The 16826-nt window shown below is 60.7% G+C and overlaps 2 protein-coding genes across 3 annotated transcripts in view; one reads left to right on the top strand and one right to left on the bottom strand.

Moving 5' to 3' along the window:
• The window catches only part of PLXNB2 (plexin B2), an 82926-nt gene extending 73435 nt beyond the window's left edge, over nt 1-9491 (bottom strand). The window contains exon 1 of one of the 2 annotated variants that reach the window (XM_056797545.1): nt 9218-9491. The gene's annotated coding sequence lies outside the window, so the exon portion shown is untranslated. Of the gene's footprint in view, nt 1-7589; nt 7728-9217 lie in introns of those variants that run through there. The other variant, XM_056797546.1, reaches the window with a different exon arrangement.
• LOC107650031 (basic proline-rich protein-like) lies at nt 4732-14400 on the top strand. The gene is made up of 2 exons (XM_056797553.1): nt 4732-7913; nt 11703-14400. Exon 1 carries the CDS (start codon nt 6627-6629, stop codon nt 7902-7904), a length of 1278 nt encoding a protein of 425 aa, XP_056653531.1. The 5' UTR covers nt 4732-6626; the 3' UTR covers nt 7905-7913; nt 11703-14400.
• The last annotated feature ends 2426 nt before the right edge of the window (nt 14401-16826 follow it).

Raw genomic sequence — 16826 nt, 5'->3', positions numbered from 1 at the left:
GCTCAGCTCCAGGATTTCATCACGGCATTCAGAAGCTTGGGGCCTCCTCAGAGGGTCCCCAAATTATCGACAAGGAGCCTGGGGACAGCTGGGTGGCTCAGTGAATAGAGCACCCAGTCTGGAAAGGGGAAGACCTGAGTTCAAATCTGGCCTCAGACACTTCCCAGCTGTGTGACCCTGGGCAAGTCACATAACCCCCTTTAGCTAGCCTTGGAATGAATACTTAGTAGTGATTCCGAGATAGAAGGTGAGAGATTTATAAAAGAACATAAAGCAACAGGAACCGAAGACCCCGACAGGGGAAGCAGGGACTCTTGCCCAGCACCCCCAGATTCCCAGTGGAAGATGCTGACCACCAAGTCCAGGATTCCTGGATTTCCTAGCGTCCTAGGACCCAAAGTCTGCTCAGTCCTCACCAAGTGGGGCCGCAGGAAGAGGAAGCCTGATGAGGACGGAGAAGAAACAGAGGCTGAGCCGAGGAGGCCGGCCGTGCGGTGGGAGCCGCCGTGGCCGCCGTGGCCGCCGTGGCACCGCCTCCTGCCGCCCGTCCTGTGATCAGAGCCCCCCCCGGAAGGACACAAGAGACGGCCGTCGCGGAGGGGGCTGGGGAGGAATCCAAACGCCAGAAGTTTTGACATCCCCAGGCTCAGCCGGAAGCTGCTGACTCAAATGGTTTCCCCATGAAAGCCGATCATGACCACAACATCTGGTGGCACCTTCCGTGGCCTCCCCTCCAGGTCACGCGCTCAGCCCTTCCTGCTCCCAGAACCCGGAGCTCGAAGGCTCTCCGGGCCACGGAGGCTGAGCGCCCTCCTCGGAAGGGGAAGCGGAGGCAGCCCAGGCCTCCCGGAGGAGGACGGCGGTCCAGTTCCTGGGTGCCCCTCCCACGTCGCCTCGGCCACTAGCACGGAGGCCGGCCGGCGTCTGCCCACCCACAGCTGCCTTTCTGGAGGTGTTTACGGGCGCCCTTCAGAAGACACGCACCGCCCTCTTGGGGATCGGCCCCCCGAAGGGCGAAGGAGCCCCGCCTGCCTCCGGATGCCATTGCTGCCCCCAACACACGAGCGCGTGCCAGCGTCGGAGGCGCCAGGACCCGACGGAGCAAGTCACCGCAGACCTCCAGGAGGAAGCGGGGTCAGGGGGGCACCCTCTCCCTCCATTTCACAGAGGGGGAAACTGAGGCCTAAAGAAGGGAAAGGATTTCCCCGGGTGGCCCTGGCAGTGAACGGAAGGACCTCGGCTGCCAAAGGTCTCCCAGCCTGGGGCCCCGAAGCAGGCTCGGGATCCCCGGGTTCTGATTCCCGTGCGGCACCCCCTCCCGGGGCCTCAGTTTCCCTCTTTATAACGAGGGGCTGGGCGGAGCGCTCATTGACTGGGCCTGATCCCCCCAAATGCTGGGAAGCCGAGAGGGAACCCGAGCCTGGGCACGCAGGCCGGCGGGGGCCTCCTTCCAGCTCAGGCCCCCCCCTTCACGTCCCCCGCCATTATGAGGGAGGAGGGGGCGGCAGCTGGGCCTTTGTGACTTTCAATGAGCGGAGGGGTTCCAAGCTCTCAAAGGCCGGCCAGGAGAGCAAGAGAAGCCGGCCGGGCTGGAGGGCGGCTCTGGCGGAGGCCGCGGATAGGGGAGGACGGGGGGACGGGACCAGTTTCTACTTGGAGCCAGAGACACCTCCCAGGCACGCGGGCTGCTCTCGGGGGGCCCTGGGCCGCCTCAGGAGCGAGTGAACCCCCTTTCCTAGCTCGGCTGGGGGCCCGCCCGCCCACTTCCTGCCGCAGGACTTCCTGGCCAGGAGCTCCCCGCCAGCTCTCTACGATCCCTCTGCTTGTGGCCGGCAGGGAGGCGGTGGCCGGGGTCCCCTCCCAGGCCAGGCCGGCTTGTCTGGCCCCTGCCTCCAGGCCCTCCATCCCCCACCTAGGACCGACCCCTCCCCCTTAGCCAGGTGCCCGCCTCCAGGCCGGATGTCCAGGAAGGAGCCCAGAAAGGCTCCCCTCTGCCTTGCAGGACTGGGCCTGGGCGCTGGTCCCGGAGCTCTGCTGCCCACTCGTCGAAGAGCTGTTACTCCCTGGGCCTCGGTTTCCCCATTTGTAAAAAGGCACCGACTCAGCCAGGATTGACCAAGTGCAGAAATGGAGAAAGATTCCCTCATCGCTCTCGGCAGCTGCCGGCCCAGGGAGCGGGCGGGGGGCTGGGGAAGGACATGGCCAGGGAGGGGGCGACCTCCAGGAAGGCTTCTGGGAAGCTGCTGCTCCTCTGTCTGGCGCTGGAAGGGGCCCTCATTCTATAGGCCCCGAGGAAGCTGGGGCCCAGGCCGCACGGCCCCCAGGAGATGGCTGAGGTGGGATTTGAACCCGAGGCCCTCCTGGCTCCCTGGTGAGTGCCCCGTCCCAAAGGGAGCCACGGCTTGAGCGGCGGTAGCAGGGGAGTGGGAGGTGCCAGGAGGAGAAGGGGACGATGGGAGCCGAGGCTGGAAGGGGAGGCAGGAAGCAATTGGGAAGGCCTTGAAGGCCACCCCTTGGCAGGATGCCATCCTCCCTGCGCCCTGAAACAAGACGACTTCGACTGTGGTTGGGGCAGCGAGGCGGGGGGTGCTGGGAAACCCTAACCCGGCTCCACACACCTCCGCCTCTTATTCCCTTGAAAACTCTACGTTCCATCTTAAAATCAGCCCTGTGGATTGCTCCGAAGCAGCAGAGCAGGACTGGCTGGGCCACGCAGCGAGGACATGTCTGAGGCCAGATTCGAACCCAGGACCACCCTCTCTAGGCCCGGCTCTCCCTCCAAAGGGAGGCAGAGGCCAGGCCCTCGCTCAGAGGGTTATTATTTGGCTCCCAAGGCTGAGATGGGGTCTGGGGCTGAGCACTGGGCAGGTGTTCTTCCACCCGGCCGCCATCCCCACTGACTCTTCAGGAAAGGAGCCCAGATGGACCGAGCAGCCCCCTGCCCGCTCCTGCCCACATCCTCCGCACCGAGTCCTGCCCCCTGCGGGCAGCGCCAGGAGGGTGGCAGCCTGGAGCCGCGGATCCACATGGCCCCTGCCCGCCTCCTTTCCAAATCAATATTTTCTGCCCCAGTCCATCCTCGGCCGAGAGCCAGGCTGGCCGGGGGTGGGAGAAGGGTCTTACTGTGACCCGCACGCTTGGCCGATGTTAGCCCGGCCCCGGCCCGAGGCAGCCCAGCCCCCCAGCCCCCCCAGCCCCCCGGCCCGAGGCAGCCCGGCCCCCCAGCCCCCCGGCCCCCCAGCCCTCCATCTGCCCAGCCCCCCAGCCTCCCGGCCCGAGGCAGCCCAGCCCCCCAGCCCCCCAGCCCCCCAGCCCCCCGGCCCGAGGCAGCCCGGCCCCCCAGCCCCCCAGCCCTCCATCTGCCTGGCCCCCCAGCCCCCCAGCCCCCCGGCCCGAGGCAGCCTGGCCTGCCCAGCCCCCCGGCCCAAGGCAGCCCGGACTCCTGCCAGCCTCTCCAGGGTCCAGGCCTCTGCCAAGCTCCCTCCAGCCGTCTCCCCGCCTCTGGGCCCTGGGCTGCGTGTCTAAGTGGGCCCCGAACCTCCCCCCTGGCCTCTGCCACGGCCTCATCCCTCCGCCTCCCCTCAGTGCGAGGATTTCCCCATCATCTTGTCCGGTCCGTTCGCTCCACAGACGAGGCCCCCGTGGCACTAGCCATTGAGGAGAGGCTCTCGGAGCCCAGGGGGCCAGGGGGGCTCAGGGGAGGCCCCTGGGGGAGCAGGATGGGGCCGGAGGGCAGCCCCCACGAGGGAGGGGCAGAGCAGACGGACCCCCCCAAGCGGCCCGAGCATAGCCGAGGCCCAGAGCCTGGCACAGGAGCCACTCACTAGCCCGTCCGGTCCTGCCTGCCTCTCAGGGTCCATCCCGGCCCCCCGGCAGCCCTTTCTAGAGGGCCCCGACCCGTCTCCTGCCCCCCACTCGTCCTCTAGAGGAGGCCGCAGACCCCGGGGACGGGAGACCAGAGGAGGCGCCAGCTTTGCAGCCTTCCACGAGGGCCCTGGATAGCCCTTGCAGAGAAGGGAAGGGAGGACTTGACCAAGGGCCAAAGAATGGCCCCGAGGCCAGGTTCCCTTTCTGGGAGCCTCCGTGGGCCCCCCACCCACCGAAAGGGGAAGGAGGCCCAGGCCAGTTTGCATCTGCTTTGCAAAGTGCCCCAACGCTTCCTGGCTAATTTTAGAAGCCTGAAGGGCCGGGGCAGATGGGAGAAGTAAGCGGGAGAGGGTTGGCCTGGGCGTGGGGGCGAGACCCGGCCTCTCCCAGGGGACCCTCTGGGGATCCCAGAGGCCCTGACCGATCCGCAGCTTGAGCTCAGAGAAAGGTCAACCCCCTCACTGTGCAGAGGGGGAAACTGAGGCTGAGAGACCTGCTCACTGTAGAGTCCCCCAGCTCGTTCTGACTCCCAGATCCTAAACCTCCTCCTCTTCCCCAGGGGGGCTCCTAGCCCCCCCCAGCCTCTCGTCAGCCAGGGTGGAAGGGCTCGGCCCCCTCCCCACCCTGGGCCATTCCTGAGTCCCCAAACAGATGTGCACAGCTGGGGGGACGAAGATACCATTGAGTTCCGTGCAGGGCCTCCCCCGACCCCCGCCACACTGGGAAGCACATCTGGAAAACACCTGTCTGGAAGGCCTGGAGCCCAGGAATACGGAACCCCCCCAGCAGCAAGATCTGCCCAGGCCTCTGGCTAATAAGAAAGAGCCAGTCCGTCTGGGGACTCCAGCTCTCCAGGCTGGAGGTGCAATCAGATGACTTCTACCAGCCTTTCCTCCTCTTTCTATGGGCCTCCAAGTGGCCCTCCCCCAAGAGGGTGAGCCAGCCTACAACACCCCCAGCCACCCCAGCAGCGAGGGTTGAACGCTGCCTAAGGAGTGAGTGAGTTCTCCGTCCTTGGAGGTATTCAAGTAAGGACCCTTATCAAGGAGGTTGTTGGGGGAATCCTTCCCTGGAGACTCAGAAGAAGGTGGAACTAGACAAAGCCTGGGGCCCCTTCCATCAGGGCAACTGTTTAGGGGCACCCCTCCATCTCCCCCAAATGCACCCTGCCTCATCCCTCACACCCCCCTGCAGCCCCTCAAGGCCTGCCTCTCCTGGTCCGCTTCAGGCTCCAGTGGGAGGAGGGTGATGGCCTGCTTGGGCCCCCCAGGCCACCTCGGGGAGCTCTTGGGGCTGTACCCGGTTCCTGAGGGGCCCTCCTTCCTGCTGGGCAGCTCAGAGACAAGGCATTCCTTTCCCAGGTCACCTCAAAGCTATGGATTCTGGGAGTTTGCTCAGGATCCTTCTAGGCCAGAAGACGCATTTTCCTCTAAGAGAAGAGTTAATCCGACCCGGGCAGAGAGGAGAGGGGGATGGGGTGGCTGAGGTCCCTCAGCCCAGCCCAGTCCCCAGGGGTGGAGGTCAACACCAGGAAGTGTCCCCACAAGAGCAGGCTCCCCCGGCCCCTCCGCTCCCATCAGGGAGCCTCCCTGGGCCTCCGGCCAGGTCCCCCAGGAGATTAGCAGGGAGCAGAGGAGTGGGAACCCCAGGAGTGCTTCCAGGGCTGGGCTTGGAGGCCAGAATTCAAATCCAGCCAGACAATAGCTAGGTGACCTCCCATGACTCACCGGCTAGCTCTCTGCTAATGGAGAATTGAGCGCCTATCTCCAGGGTGGGGAGAGCCTCAGATAAGATAAGCAGCCTCACACCCAGCCCACCTTCAGGATCCAGTAAGGATCTTCCCCAAGACAGCCGGGAGGGGAGCTTGCTTTGCCGCCCCCAAGTCCTCTCTGGCTCCCCACTTGTCTGCTCGGGGAGCCCTGGAACCCCCCCCTTCCAAAAAACCAACACTGTGCATCGGCCCCAAGGCAGAAGAGCAGCAAAGGGCTAGGCAAGGGAGTTAGGTGACTTGCCCAGGGTCACACAGCTAGGATGCGTCTGAGCCATCTAGCTGTCTCCCCCCACCCCCACTGAACTGACCCATGCAAGTGGGCAAGGCCAGGGGCCTGAGCAGCCCTTGACAACATAAAGGAGGGGAGGGGCAATCAGGGAAGACTTCCTGGGTGGGGTGAGACTTCTATCAGGCCCCAGGCCAGGTCTGGTAACTGGGGAGAAAAGGCGCTCCATGGACCCAGGCACCCCCTCCTTCCTGGAAGTTGAGGAAACAAGGAGGATGGTGAAATCCATCCACGTTTATCAAGCTTCCTTGCCAGGATCCAAAAAAAGGCAAAAGACGTCCCTGCCGCCAAGGAGCTCACAATCTAATGGAAGAGGGGCCGGGCAGGCTGAAGACCTCCATGGCCGGCCGCAGGAGCCCTTCTCTGGCTTCTACAATGGAGGAGACCGTGAAGGCCAGCTCCTGGGAGGCAGGCCCTGCCACAGAGGGCGCCCCAGGCTCTCTGACCCCTCCCAGCACCCAAGGGCGGCCCCCGAGCCCCCAGGAGACACTCTGCAGCTCACTGCTCAGGCCCTCCCCTCAGCAGCAAGCAGGAAATGCTCTGCGCAGATGGGGAAAGCGAAGTCCAAATAGCAGAGGAGCCTTTACCGAGTTTATTCAGTGAGTCAGCCAGGGGCGGACAGCAGAAGAGAGAAGCGGCCCCTCCTGGGCTGCCTGCCCCAAGGCTACCCCGGCTAGCCCGAGGGGGGACCTGTGCCCGGGGATGGCCAGAGGGAGAGGAGGTCAGGAGTTAGGGCTGACCCAGCTCGGCAGGGGAGTGGAGGGCAGCCACTGGCCCCTGAAAGGCCGCTCTGTCGGCCCCTCGGACCTGGCTCAGCAGCCACAAGGCCCCACTCCCTCCTGGGCCAGTCCGAGTTCAGGGCCCTCCGCAGGTGGGCCGCGAAGGCCATCCCCCTCCGGCCCGTCCCAAAGTCAGCAGAGTAGCCCTCCGCGGGGAGGGCCCGGGGCCCGCCCAGGGGGAGGAGCTGGGGTGGGGGTGAGTGAGTCAGCCCCTCACTGGGCAAGGACAGAGCCAAAGGGAACAGAAATGCTGGCGGCTCCAGGAATCGGCCTGGCTGCTTTTTTTCTTTTCCCTCTCGGGAAAGTTGCTCGGCCATCCCCATCCGCCCTCTTCCCTCTTGCACAATCAACCCAAACCATCCACCTTTGGAGTCAGGGAGGGGGAGGGCTCGGAGGAGCCCAGAGGGAGGAGCCTGAGGAGGGTGGCTGCCCAAAGTTGTCGCGGCCAGGTCAAGCCCGTTTCCCAGCCCGCACCCCCACCTGTCTGCCAGGCTCGGGGAGCTGGAGTAAAGGGAGGAGGAGTGAGGAGCCGGAGCTCGTCTGCAAAGTTGGAGGCCGCCAGGAGGGCACGGGCCCGCTCTCTTCCCAGGCCCCCTCCGCGGCCAGGGGCACCCTGACCGGCCCGGCGGTCCTTACTCCCCCCTTTGTCTCCCCAGCTGTCCACTCAGCCTCCATGTTTCCCAAGTCCCAGCAGGCAGCCCCCAGGCACAGGCAGCACCGGGGCAGGAGCGGAGAGGGCGCGGGCTCGGCTTGGGCAGATTGTTTACAAAGGCCAGCCCACGTCCCCGGCCCACAACAAGGCAACCCACCAAACAGACACAAACCCAGCCCACACCCCGCAGCCCTGGTGCCCCGAGCGCCTGGACACTGGGGGAGGGCTCAGTACCTGCATCTCTCCGGCCAAGGGGCAGCCCGCCCCCTTCCCTGCCCCGCCAGTGCCCGGTGCCCGCGGCTAGCGGCCAGGCGGCCCCGGCTCCCCCTGCGGGCTGTGTGCGGGTTAGGCTTGGCGGAGGAGTCTTGGCCGCTACCATGGAGATGGGTCTTTGTGTGGCCAGGGAAGGGGAGGGGCATCTGGGCCCCACGCCCACAGCCGGGGGAGGCGCTGCTCAGGCCCCCCCAGCCTCCCCTAGCTAGGTCCGGGAGAAGCTTCCAAACCTTCTCCCTTCCTCGTTTTCCTTGGGGCGCAAGGCAATGGCTGTAGCGGGGGAAGGTGAGGGGCCCAGGGGCAGTGGGCAGGAGGAGGTGGGTGCTCGGGCCCCTGGGTGGAGACGGATGGCAGTTCTGATCGCTGAGAACGGATCTTCGGAGATGCGGGAGACTTGGGGGTGCTGGGGGATAGTCCCGGGCGTTCAGATATCGGAGAGGAGGTAGTCCTCAGTCACCCCCTGCTGAGAAGGGGGGATAGGGAGCATTGTCGACCACTGGGGGATCTCCACTTGGGGGCGGGGGAGGGGGGCGATGAAAGGTGGGGAGGTTCCCGAGGGGAGCCGTCCAGGAATGCGAGGAGATGGGGGTGGGGACGATCTGCAGCCGCCACAGTCAGGTCCAGGGCCCACTTTATATTTGTTTTCTTAAACTCTCAGCCGGAGTCCCACATTCCTCCCTCCCCTCCTCCCTCCCTCCCTCCCTCAGGCGCTGGGGCAAGGATGGGGGAGGGCCCGGAGCCGGGCAGCTGGCCTCCGCAAGGTCTCCCCCCCACGATCTGCCCCAACCTGGCCCCGGGGGTGTGGGTGGAAGCCCTGCTAGGAGATTTCCTTAGCCTGGGTACCCAGGCAGCCGCTCCATCAGCTTCATCCAGGCACACCAGCCCTCGGCGCCCCCCACCAACGCCACATTCACACTCACAACATACGTTCGCTCTGGATTCCAAACCCAGGCAAGCCCCAGCAGGCCCCAGTGCCTTTCACTCTTAGGAAAAGGAGGGAAGCTCAATCCCGGAGCCTGCCCTGGGGCCCGCCCTTTCCCACGGGGAGGGGGCGGCCCGTGCCCCACCGGCAGCTCTCAGCCACCGGGAATGGAAGGGCCAGATTGGGGCACGCGGAGGGCTTAGCCGGGCCCGCTTGGGCCCGGCTGCGAGCTGCCTCCTAGAGATCGGGCACGGAGACCGGGGGGGTGGGGTGGGGGGGGTGGGGGGGCGGCGTCCACACCGGAGTGCCGGGCCCCGAGCCGCCCCTGTCCAGAAACTAGAAACTTTTTCAGTCAGTCCTGGGCGGAGGAGCGATGCTGCCCAGGGAAGCTTTCTTTCGGGTGGACCCCCCCCCCCGGTCCCGCCCCGCCCCGCCTCCGAGGCGCCCAGGCTCAGCTTCCCAATCAGGGGCTCCCCGCCGGCTTTCTCAAAAGCCCGGGAGCCCCGAAAACCCCGACAGCCCAGAACGCCCGCGAAGCCTCCCTGAGGCTGCACCTCGATCTGCGACGCACAAGCCTCCCCCACTCCCCCTGGATGCGCCCCCACGAGATCGGCCTGTCTCCCCAAGACTCCCCCTCAACAGGTGGCGGCCCGGACCCCAGCCTTACCGGACTTGGTGACGGCGGCGGCGCGCTCTGCGCCCCTGCATGGCGGACGGGCCCGCGGGCTGGAGGCGCTGGGGGCTCTGCCCCCGGCCCGCGCTCCTCTCCGGGGCCTCTCCCGGGGCCTCTCCGGCACTCCCGCTCCCGCAGCCGCTCGCTTGCTCGCTCTCGGCTAGTCGGCCTGCCTGCCTGCCTTGCTCCTCTTCCTTCCTGCCTCCTTCACTCCCTTCTCTTCTTTCCGCTCCTCCTTCCCTCTCCTCCTTCTCTCCTTCTCTCCCCTCCTCCCTCCCTCCCTCCCTCCCTCCTCCTCCTCCTCCTCCTCCTCCTTCTCCTTCTTCTCCTCCTCCTGGTTCCACCGCCCCCTAGGCCCCGCCTCTCGAGCCCCGCCCCTCTCCTGTCCCGCCCCCTCTTGGGCCCGGGGCCTCGGCTCCAACCTGGACAGCTCTAGCCAAAGCTGGGGGAGGGGGGGGCTAGGGGGCGCGGAGGGGGGACCGGAAGCGGAAAGGTCGGCTCGAGGCGCTGGGGGCGGGGATCTAACGGAGCTCGACCCCCAGCCCTTGCCCAGGAGATGCCTGCCCCCCTCCTTCCTCATCCCTCCATCCCGCCATCCCGCCATCCCGCCATCCCGCCATCCCACCATCCCTCCATCTCTCTTCACTCTGCTTCTGGTCCTCAGCTCTGAATCTAGGCTTCCCGTGGCCCCTGCTTGGGCACCTGGGCGCTCTGAAGCCCTTCTAGCTGGACCTCAGTGGTACCCTCTGTCATTCCGGGACCACAGACTTCTCCAGGTGGGAGAAAAGTGCTTTGTAATCCTTAAACTCTGGAGTGAAGCGGTAGAAGACGACAGGAGGGAGACCAGTGAGGGCCACCCGAAGCTCTGCTGGCGGATTTAGTCTGGAGGGTCGGGAAATTTACCAACATTCCGCATGGCTGCACTGGGGAGGCAGTGAGTTCCTCTTCCCCTGAGAGCTTCAAGCGGGGGCTCCATAGCCCACTGGGAGGAATGGTAGAGTGGGGATCCTTATTCCTAAGGGCTTCTGAACTTGACTGAGGGGGGACAGAGAGGCAGGCAGGCAAGGAAGGTGGAAGGGGGCAAGTAGTGAGCTCCCCATCCATGGAGGGTAATATTGGATCCAGCAGGTTGTAAATTATCTTCTTGTACCACTTACTGGATGGACCAGGGTGGAGAAGGGTCCCTTCCAGTGGGGGGAGTCAGTCCCTGAACTGGGCCTCCAGAGAAGGGAAAGCTTTGTCTGCCAGAGGCAGCAAGAGACTGGGCTTGGGGTCTCCAAGGCTCTCCCTCTCTTCCTTTCTCCTTCCAGCTCCCCTTCCACTCACCCATCCTAGGCTCACTCCCTCCTCTCCTCCCACAAGCCCATGATTTCCAGGCCTTGGACACAAGCCAAGGGCATGAGGTGCTCCCTGGACTCCTCCCCTTCCACCTCCCCCAGCCCTGCTCTGCCCCTTGAGGGCTTCTAGTCAGTACTGTGTGGGAGCAAGCCCAAACCTATGCCAGGAGGGCTGCCATCAGTGATCCAGGGCACCCCAGCCTTTAACCTGCAAAGAACCATGGCCTGTGGTGCCCAGAATCTCCCCTCTCCTCCTCTTCCTAGGTGGTTGCCCAGACCAGACTGCCAGGAAGAGCTGCCCATGCCCACCTCTTCCCTGACTCTTGTTTACTGGCTGGCCCCACCTTCAGGGCCCTTCCTGCCTTTGCAGGGTTAACTTCAGCCACTCCTTCGGGCTCTGGGCCCTGCCTCCTCCCTGCCCCACCAGAGGCCCTGGAGCTATCCAGCCTCCTGACCTTTGCCCAAGAGGGACATTCTGTGAGGAGAATGCCCTCCCTCCCCCTCCATCTGGCAGTTACTTGGTGCCATGGATAGAGAGCCAGGAAGGCTCCAATTCAGGTCCTGGCAGACACTAACTGTGCAACCCCGAAAGTGACCTCAGTGCTGTTTGCCTCAGTTTCTCCATCTGTCAAATGGGAAGCTATATAGCAGCTACCTCCTAAGACAGTTGTGAGGATCAATGAGCCGATTCTTGTAAGGCCAGTGCCCAGCCACAGTCGTGGGTGCTTAATAAATGCTGCTTTCCTTCTCTTCACTGCTGCCCCCTCCAGTTGGGGGGTGCTGCAGGCTCCTGGGGCCTCCGGATGACTGAGCGAGCCTTCCCCACTTTTCTGGAACACCCTTCTGGGGCCTCAAAGGGCCTTGCCAGCTCAAATCGAAATTCCTGGGATCGTGTGCTCTTTGGACAAGTCTCATCCCGTCTTTGAGCCTCAGTTTCCTCATCTTTAAAGTGGGGTGATAATCCTTCAGACTCCCCCAGCCAGGTTGCGTCCAAGGGGGGTGGGGTGGGGTCAGGACATAATGTCTGCCTTATTAGCTCCGCTCTGGATCCCCTCCTCAGGCCCCTAGCCCTGTCCCTGGCCTCTGGTGGCCTCAAAGCCCTCAGACCTCTGGAGCTCCCTGACGCCCTCCTGTTCCTGCAGGAGCCACACACCTGGTGCCAGCTTCCCTGGGCTCCCAGCTTCCTCCACCCCTCCTGCTCCATCCAGACCCCAGGAGGCCATTTATTATCAAGGACAAAGAGAAGCTTCAGATTCTGGAGTGATGCAAGAGGGGAAAAGGATCAAAGGCGACTCCAGGGGCCCAGCCTGCCCAGCCCAGAGTCTGAGGCATCCTGCCAGAGGCAGCGAGACCAACATTGACGACCAGCCTCCGGGCCCATCCATGAGGAGGCCAGGCTTGGAGGGCCTCCCCTTGGTGAAGCCATTGGGAGTCCCTGAGCTGCCTGGGTGGCTCCTGGACAGAGGAGGAGGAGGAGGAGAGTTAGAGAGACAGAGGCAGGGAGAGAAGTCCAGGCTCTCCCCAGAGGGGGCACAATTGGGTCTTTCTTAAGGCCCTCCAACTCAGGTTCCCCTTCCAGTTTTGTTCCCCAGCAGCCCCCCACCCCGCCACGGGCTCGGGGTGCTCCTCCCTGACTCGGGCTCCCTCAGCAATTGGGGCCTGGTCAGACCGGGTGCCGGGGAGGCCCTCTGGCCAGGCCTACTCCTTGGCGGTCATGGCTTCGAAGGGCTCAGCATGTACTCACATCTCCACAGACATCCACAGCTGGGACTTCTCCTCCTCAGCCCTGCCCCCCCACCTCCCACGTGTCAGCTCCCACACTCTGGGCTGGCTGGCTCCGAGGGGGAGCAGGCCCTGGGGGGCAGGGCAGACAGCCCCAAACCAAGTTGTTGTCCAGAGCACCCCAGGGCGGGAGGAAGGGAGACGAGCCCCGTCCTGATTTGTGGGAGGGAGGTGGGGCGATTCCATCCTCCAGGGACCCCCCCATGCTCAGGCCCCATCCCCTTGGCCCCCCTCCAGGAGAGGTGACTCACAGCCTCCCCCAGGGCCCAGTTTATGTCTGGTGAGTGGCCAATCGATGGATGGATCCTTTTCAGGAAAATGGCCCTGGAATCAATTACACGAAAGCAGCAGCTCGGGGGCTGCCTTCCCTGGGTAGGCTGAGAGCAGTAAATGGAACTGAGGGGAAGGGAGAGAGTGCTTTGGAAATAGCCCCTGGCGACCTACGGAGGGGCCTGGCCTCCCTCCCTCTCTCCCCATTTGCTGTCCAGTGAGGAAGGCCAGAGCTCCCACCTCCTCCGAGATCCCCTGGGCCGAAGTGCCGCTCACAGCAGCCTCAGCCGCCGAGGCCCTCGAGGATCCCATCACAGATATGGCCCCATCGCCCCTCTTGGTCCTCGGTGTGGAAGATGAGAGCCAACCCAGGCCTCTCCCCGCCAGGCCGTTCTTGACTTTCCCGGCCAGGATCCCCCCTGGAGCGCCCAGCTGGCCTGGGTCGCTGCTGCGCAGGATTCCGGATTACACCGAGCAGCCCCTCTGCTGGGAGGGCCAGGGTTCTGAATGCCAGGTAGCACCCAACTGCCCAGGAAGGACCAGCATCTCTAGTGGGAGGACCATCATGGCGCCACCTTGCTGCCCAGGGCGGACCAGCCCCTTGTAGCATGCGCAGCAGACACACCCTGGTAAAACTGTGATGGGCAGGTGGGTTGGCCCAGGGCGGAGGAGTTGAGGGGATATCCATCTACCCCAGAACTCACCTAGCAAAATGGATGGAGGATGACAACTCATTGGAGAGCTTAGAACGTGGCCAGCCATCAAAGACGCCAGGGCCATTGCCAGTCCTCCTGACTTTGTCTTGCCACTCATCTCTGGTGACTCTGAAGGGAGAGTGAGGCTGAAGAGTGTGGGCAGCTCTCCCTCCATTAGACCCAATTCACTCTCAAGTCAAGACTCACCTGGTGAAACCATGGTCCTCTTCCAAAATGGAGGCTGAACAACAACAGGAACAAGAAGGCTAGGAATGCAGGACTGTGTGGAACTTCTGCATGAGGAGTACAAATGGATGTCTAGGAGAAGTCTAGAATGGATTTTTAAAATAATTCTTATCATCCCTCCTGATTAGAAAAATGCAAATCAAAACCACTCTGGGGTACCACCTCACACTACCAGATCGGCTAATATGGCAGCAAAGGAAAGTGATCTATGTTGGAGGGGATGTGGCAAAATTGGAAAACTAATGCATTGTTGGTGGAGCTGTGAATGGATCCAACCATTCTGGAAGGCAATTTGGAACTATGCCCAAAGGGTGCTAAAAGACTGTCTGCCCTTTGATCCAGCCATAGCACTGCTGGGCTTGTACCCCAAAGAGATAATGGACAAAAAGACTTGTACAAGAATATTCATAGCTGCACTCTTTGTGGTGGCCAAAAATGGAAAATGAGGGGCTGCCCTTCAATTGGGGAATGGCTGAACACACTGTGGTATATGTTGGTGATGGAATACTATTGTGCTAAAAGAAATGATGATAAGCAAGATGATTGCAGAAACAGAGGGAAAGATCTGCAGGAACTGATGCAGAGCGAAATAAGCAGAACCCTGAGAACGTTATATAGTAACAGCCAAATTGCACGAGGAGCAACTGTGAAACCTTGGTTACTCTCAGCAAAGCAGTGATTGAGGACCATCCTGAATGCCAACAGGGAATGCTCTCCACCTCCAGAGAAGCTGTTGGAATAATCATCTTTCCCAGCAGTCTATCTTTGGTTTTTGTTTGGGGATTTAACAATGACCAACATGGAAGTTTGCATGACAATAAAAATAAAATTTTAAATCAATTTAAAACTCTTATCCTCCATCTTAGAGTCAATACTGTGTAGTGGTTCCGAAGCAGAAGAGCAGTAAGAGTTAGGCAATCAGGGTTAAATGATTTACCCAGGATCACCTAGCTAGGAAGTGTCTGAGGCCAGATTTGAACCCAGGGCCTCCCATCTCCAGGCCTGGCTCTCTCCACTGAGCCTCCTCGCTGTCCCCTACATTATTAAAGGGATGGTCTGGGAGCAGTGAGGAAGGAAGCTGTGACACCAAGAGCACTTTTGGATCAGCTGGGAATGACCCACCTCACTTCCCTTCCCTTTGGCTTCAGGAGTTATTGGTCTGGTGGCTCAGGGGAATCCCATTGCTCCCACATGCCTGGAGCTGGGCGGGACATGGGATAGATGTTTTCATGGCCAGGATGAGTCAGAGACTGTAGACTTGGACCTTGGAATCACAAGGTCTCATCCTTGAGAGAAAATAGCTGCCAGCAGCTGCAAACCACTCTGACTTGACTACTAGGATGCCCAGCAAGCACCGTGTTGGATCAGAATTGGTTGGAGAAGGGACAGCTAGGTGGCTCAGTAAATTGAGACTAGGGACTAACAATGGGAGGTCCTGGGTTCCAATCTGACCTCAGAGGCTTACTAGTTGACCCTGGGCAAGTCACTTTACACTTTTTGCCTAGCTCTTCTCACTCTTTTGCCTTGGATCGATTCTAAGACAGAAGGTGAGACCTTTAAAAAATTGACTGGAGGAACTGAGGGTGTGAGAAGGGAAGGCTTGAGTGAGCTATAACCATGGTCATATATTCCAAGGCTGCCAAGGGGAAGGAGAGATGATCAGTCTTGTTCAGCTTGACTCCAGAGGCAGAAGTAGGACCAGTGCAGGACACCCAGAGAGGCAGATTTCAGCTTGATTTTACAAGAACTTTTCCCAAGAGAAATGAACTGCCTTGAATGGTAGTGAGCTCCCCATCACCCAAGGTCTTCAGGTAGATTAATAAATGTTACAGAGGACTCCTGCCCAGGTCTAGGCTGGAATAGAGCCATCCGAGGTTCTTTCCAGCTTGGAGAGTTAGAGTTTCTGTGTTCTTGCATTCTGCCGAGGGGGGAGGTCCAATGTACCCATTACCCTGGACCAATGCCACCCTCCACCTTGGCCTTTCCTATTAATTCTTTGGATTCTAAGGAGGCAGTGAAAGCACCAGACAGGAAATAGGCTCTGGTAATTGGCAGTGAAAGATTTGGATGGGACTTGGGAGGGAAATAGAAGGCAGGAGTGTTGTGGCGTTGGGGCAGGCACCCATTCTTGAGGGTGGCATGTCTGTAGAACTCTACTCATAAAAACCCTATATGAGAGGGAGTGCAGGTCACCCATTTCCCCCATTTTGTAAATGAAGAAAATGAGATTCTTCATAGCAATCCCAAGACAGAGGTAGGATTCGAACCCTGGATGGATGGCACTGAGCCTGTGCTCCATCTAATTCCTCTCACTCTTGAAAGTATGGAGCTTTTTGCTAGAGTTAATGAGGCAGTTCTTTTTTTTTTTAAACTTAATTTAATTTTAATAAATTTCCACATAAGTTTTCCAAAGTTACATGATTCATGTTGTCGCCCCTCCTCTTCCCTCTCTCCTCCCAGGACTGACACTCAGTTATACATGTATTATCACACAAAACATATTTTCAGGGGGCAGCTGGGTGGCTCAGTGAATTGAGAGCCAGGCCCAGAGAGGAGAGGTCCTGGGTTCAAGTTTGACCTCAGACACTTCCTGCATGACCCTGAGCTTTTAACCCCCACTGCCCAGCCCTGACTCCTCTTCTGTCTTGGAACCAATACACAGTAGTGATTCTGAGGCAGAAAGGTAAGGGTTTAAAAAAACCCAAACATTTCCATAGCATTCATTTTTGTGAGTAATCTTACAAAAATCCCAACCCCCAAGCCCAAATAAACAAGTGGCAAATTGTCTGATTTGATCTGCATCAGACTCCCACAGTAAGTCCCTGGGGATTGTCCTGAATCATTGCATTGCCGTTAGTAACAAAGTTGATTACATTACATACATCGTGCCACAATGTATCAGTCTCTGTGAACAACGTTCTGGTTCTGCTCCTTTCACTCTGCATCAGTTCATAGAGATCTCAGTTCACATGGAATTCCACCAGTTGATCATTCCTTACAGCACAATTGTATTCCATCACCATCAGACACCACAACTTGTTCAGTCATTCCCCAAAGGAGGGACAGCCCTTTAGGTTCAATTCTTTGCCACCACAAAGAGTAGCTATCAATATGTTTGTATAAGCAGGTCCTTTCCCATTAATGAGGCAGTTACATACATCGTGCCACAATGTATCAGTCTCTGTGAACAACGTTCTGGTTCTGCTCCTTTCACTCTGCATCAGTTCATAGAGATCTCAGTTCACATGGAATTCCACCAGTTGATCATTCCTT

This window comes from Monodelphis domestica, chromosome 5 (assembly GCF_027887165.1).
Source record: "Monodelphis domestica isolate mMonDom1 chromosome 5, mMonDom1.pri, whole genome shotgun sequence".
Lineage (NCBI taxonomy): Eukaryota > Metazoa > Chordata > Mammalia > Didelphimorphia > Didelphidae > Monodelphis > Monodelphis domestica.
The sequence above is the reverse complement of the archived record's forward strand: the minus strand, read 5'-3'. Positions and strand labels throughout refer to the sequence as shown.

Coding starts and splice junctions, on each gene's coding strand:
- LOC107650031 (XM_056797553.1), top strand. CDS start 6,627: ATGGCCAGAGGGAGAGGAGGTCAGGAGTTAGGGCTGACCCAGCTCGGC.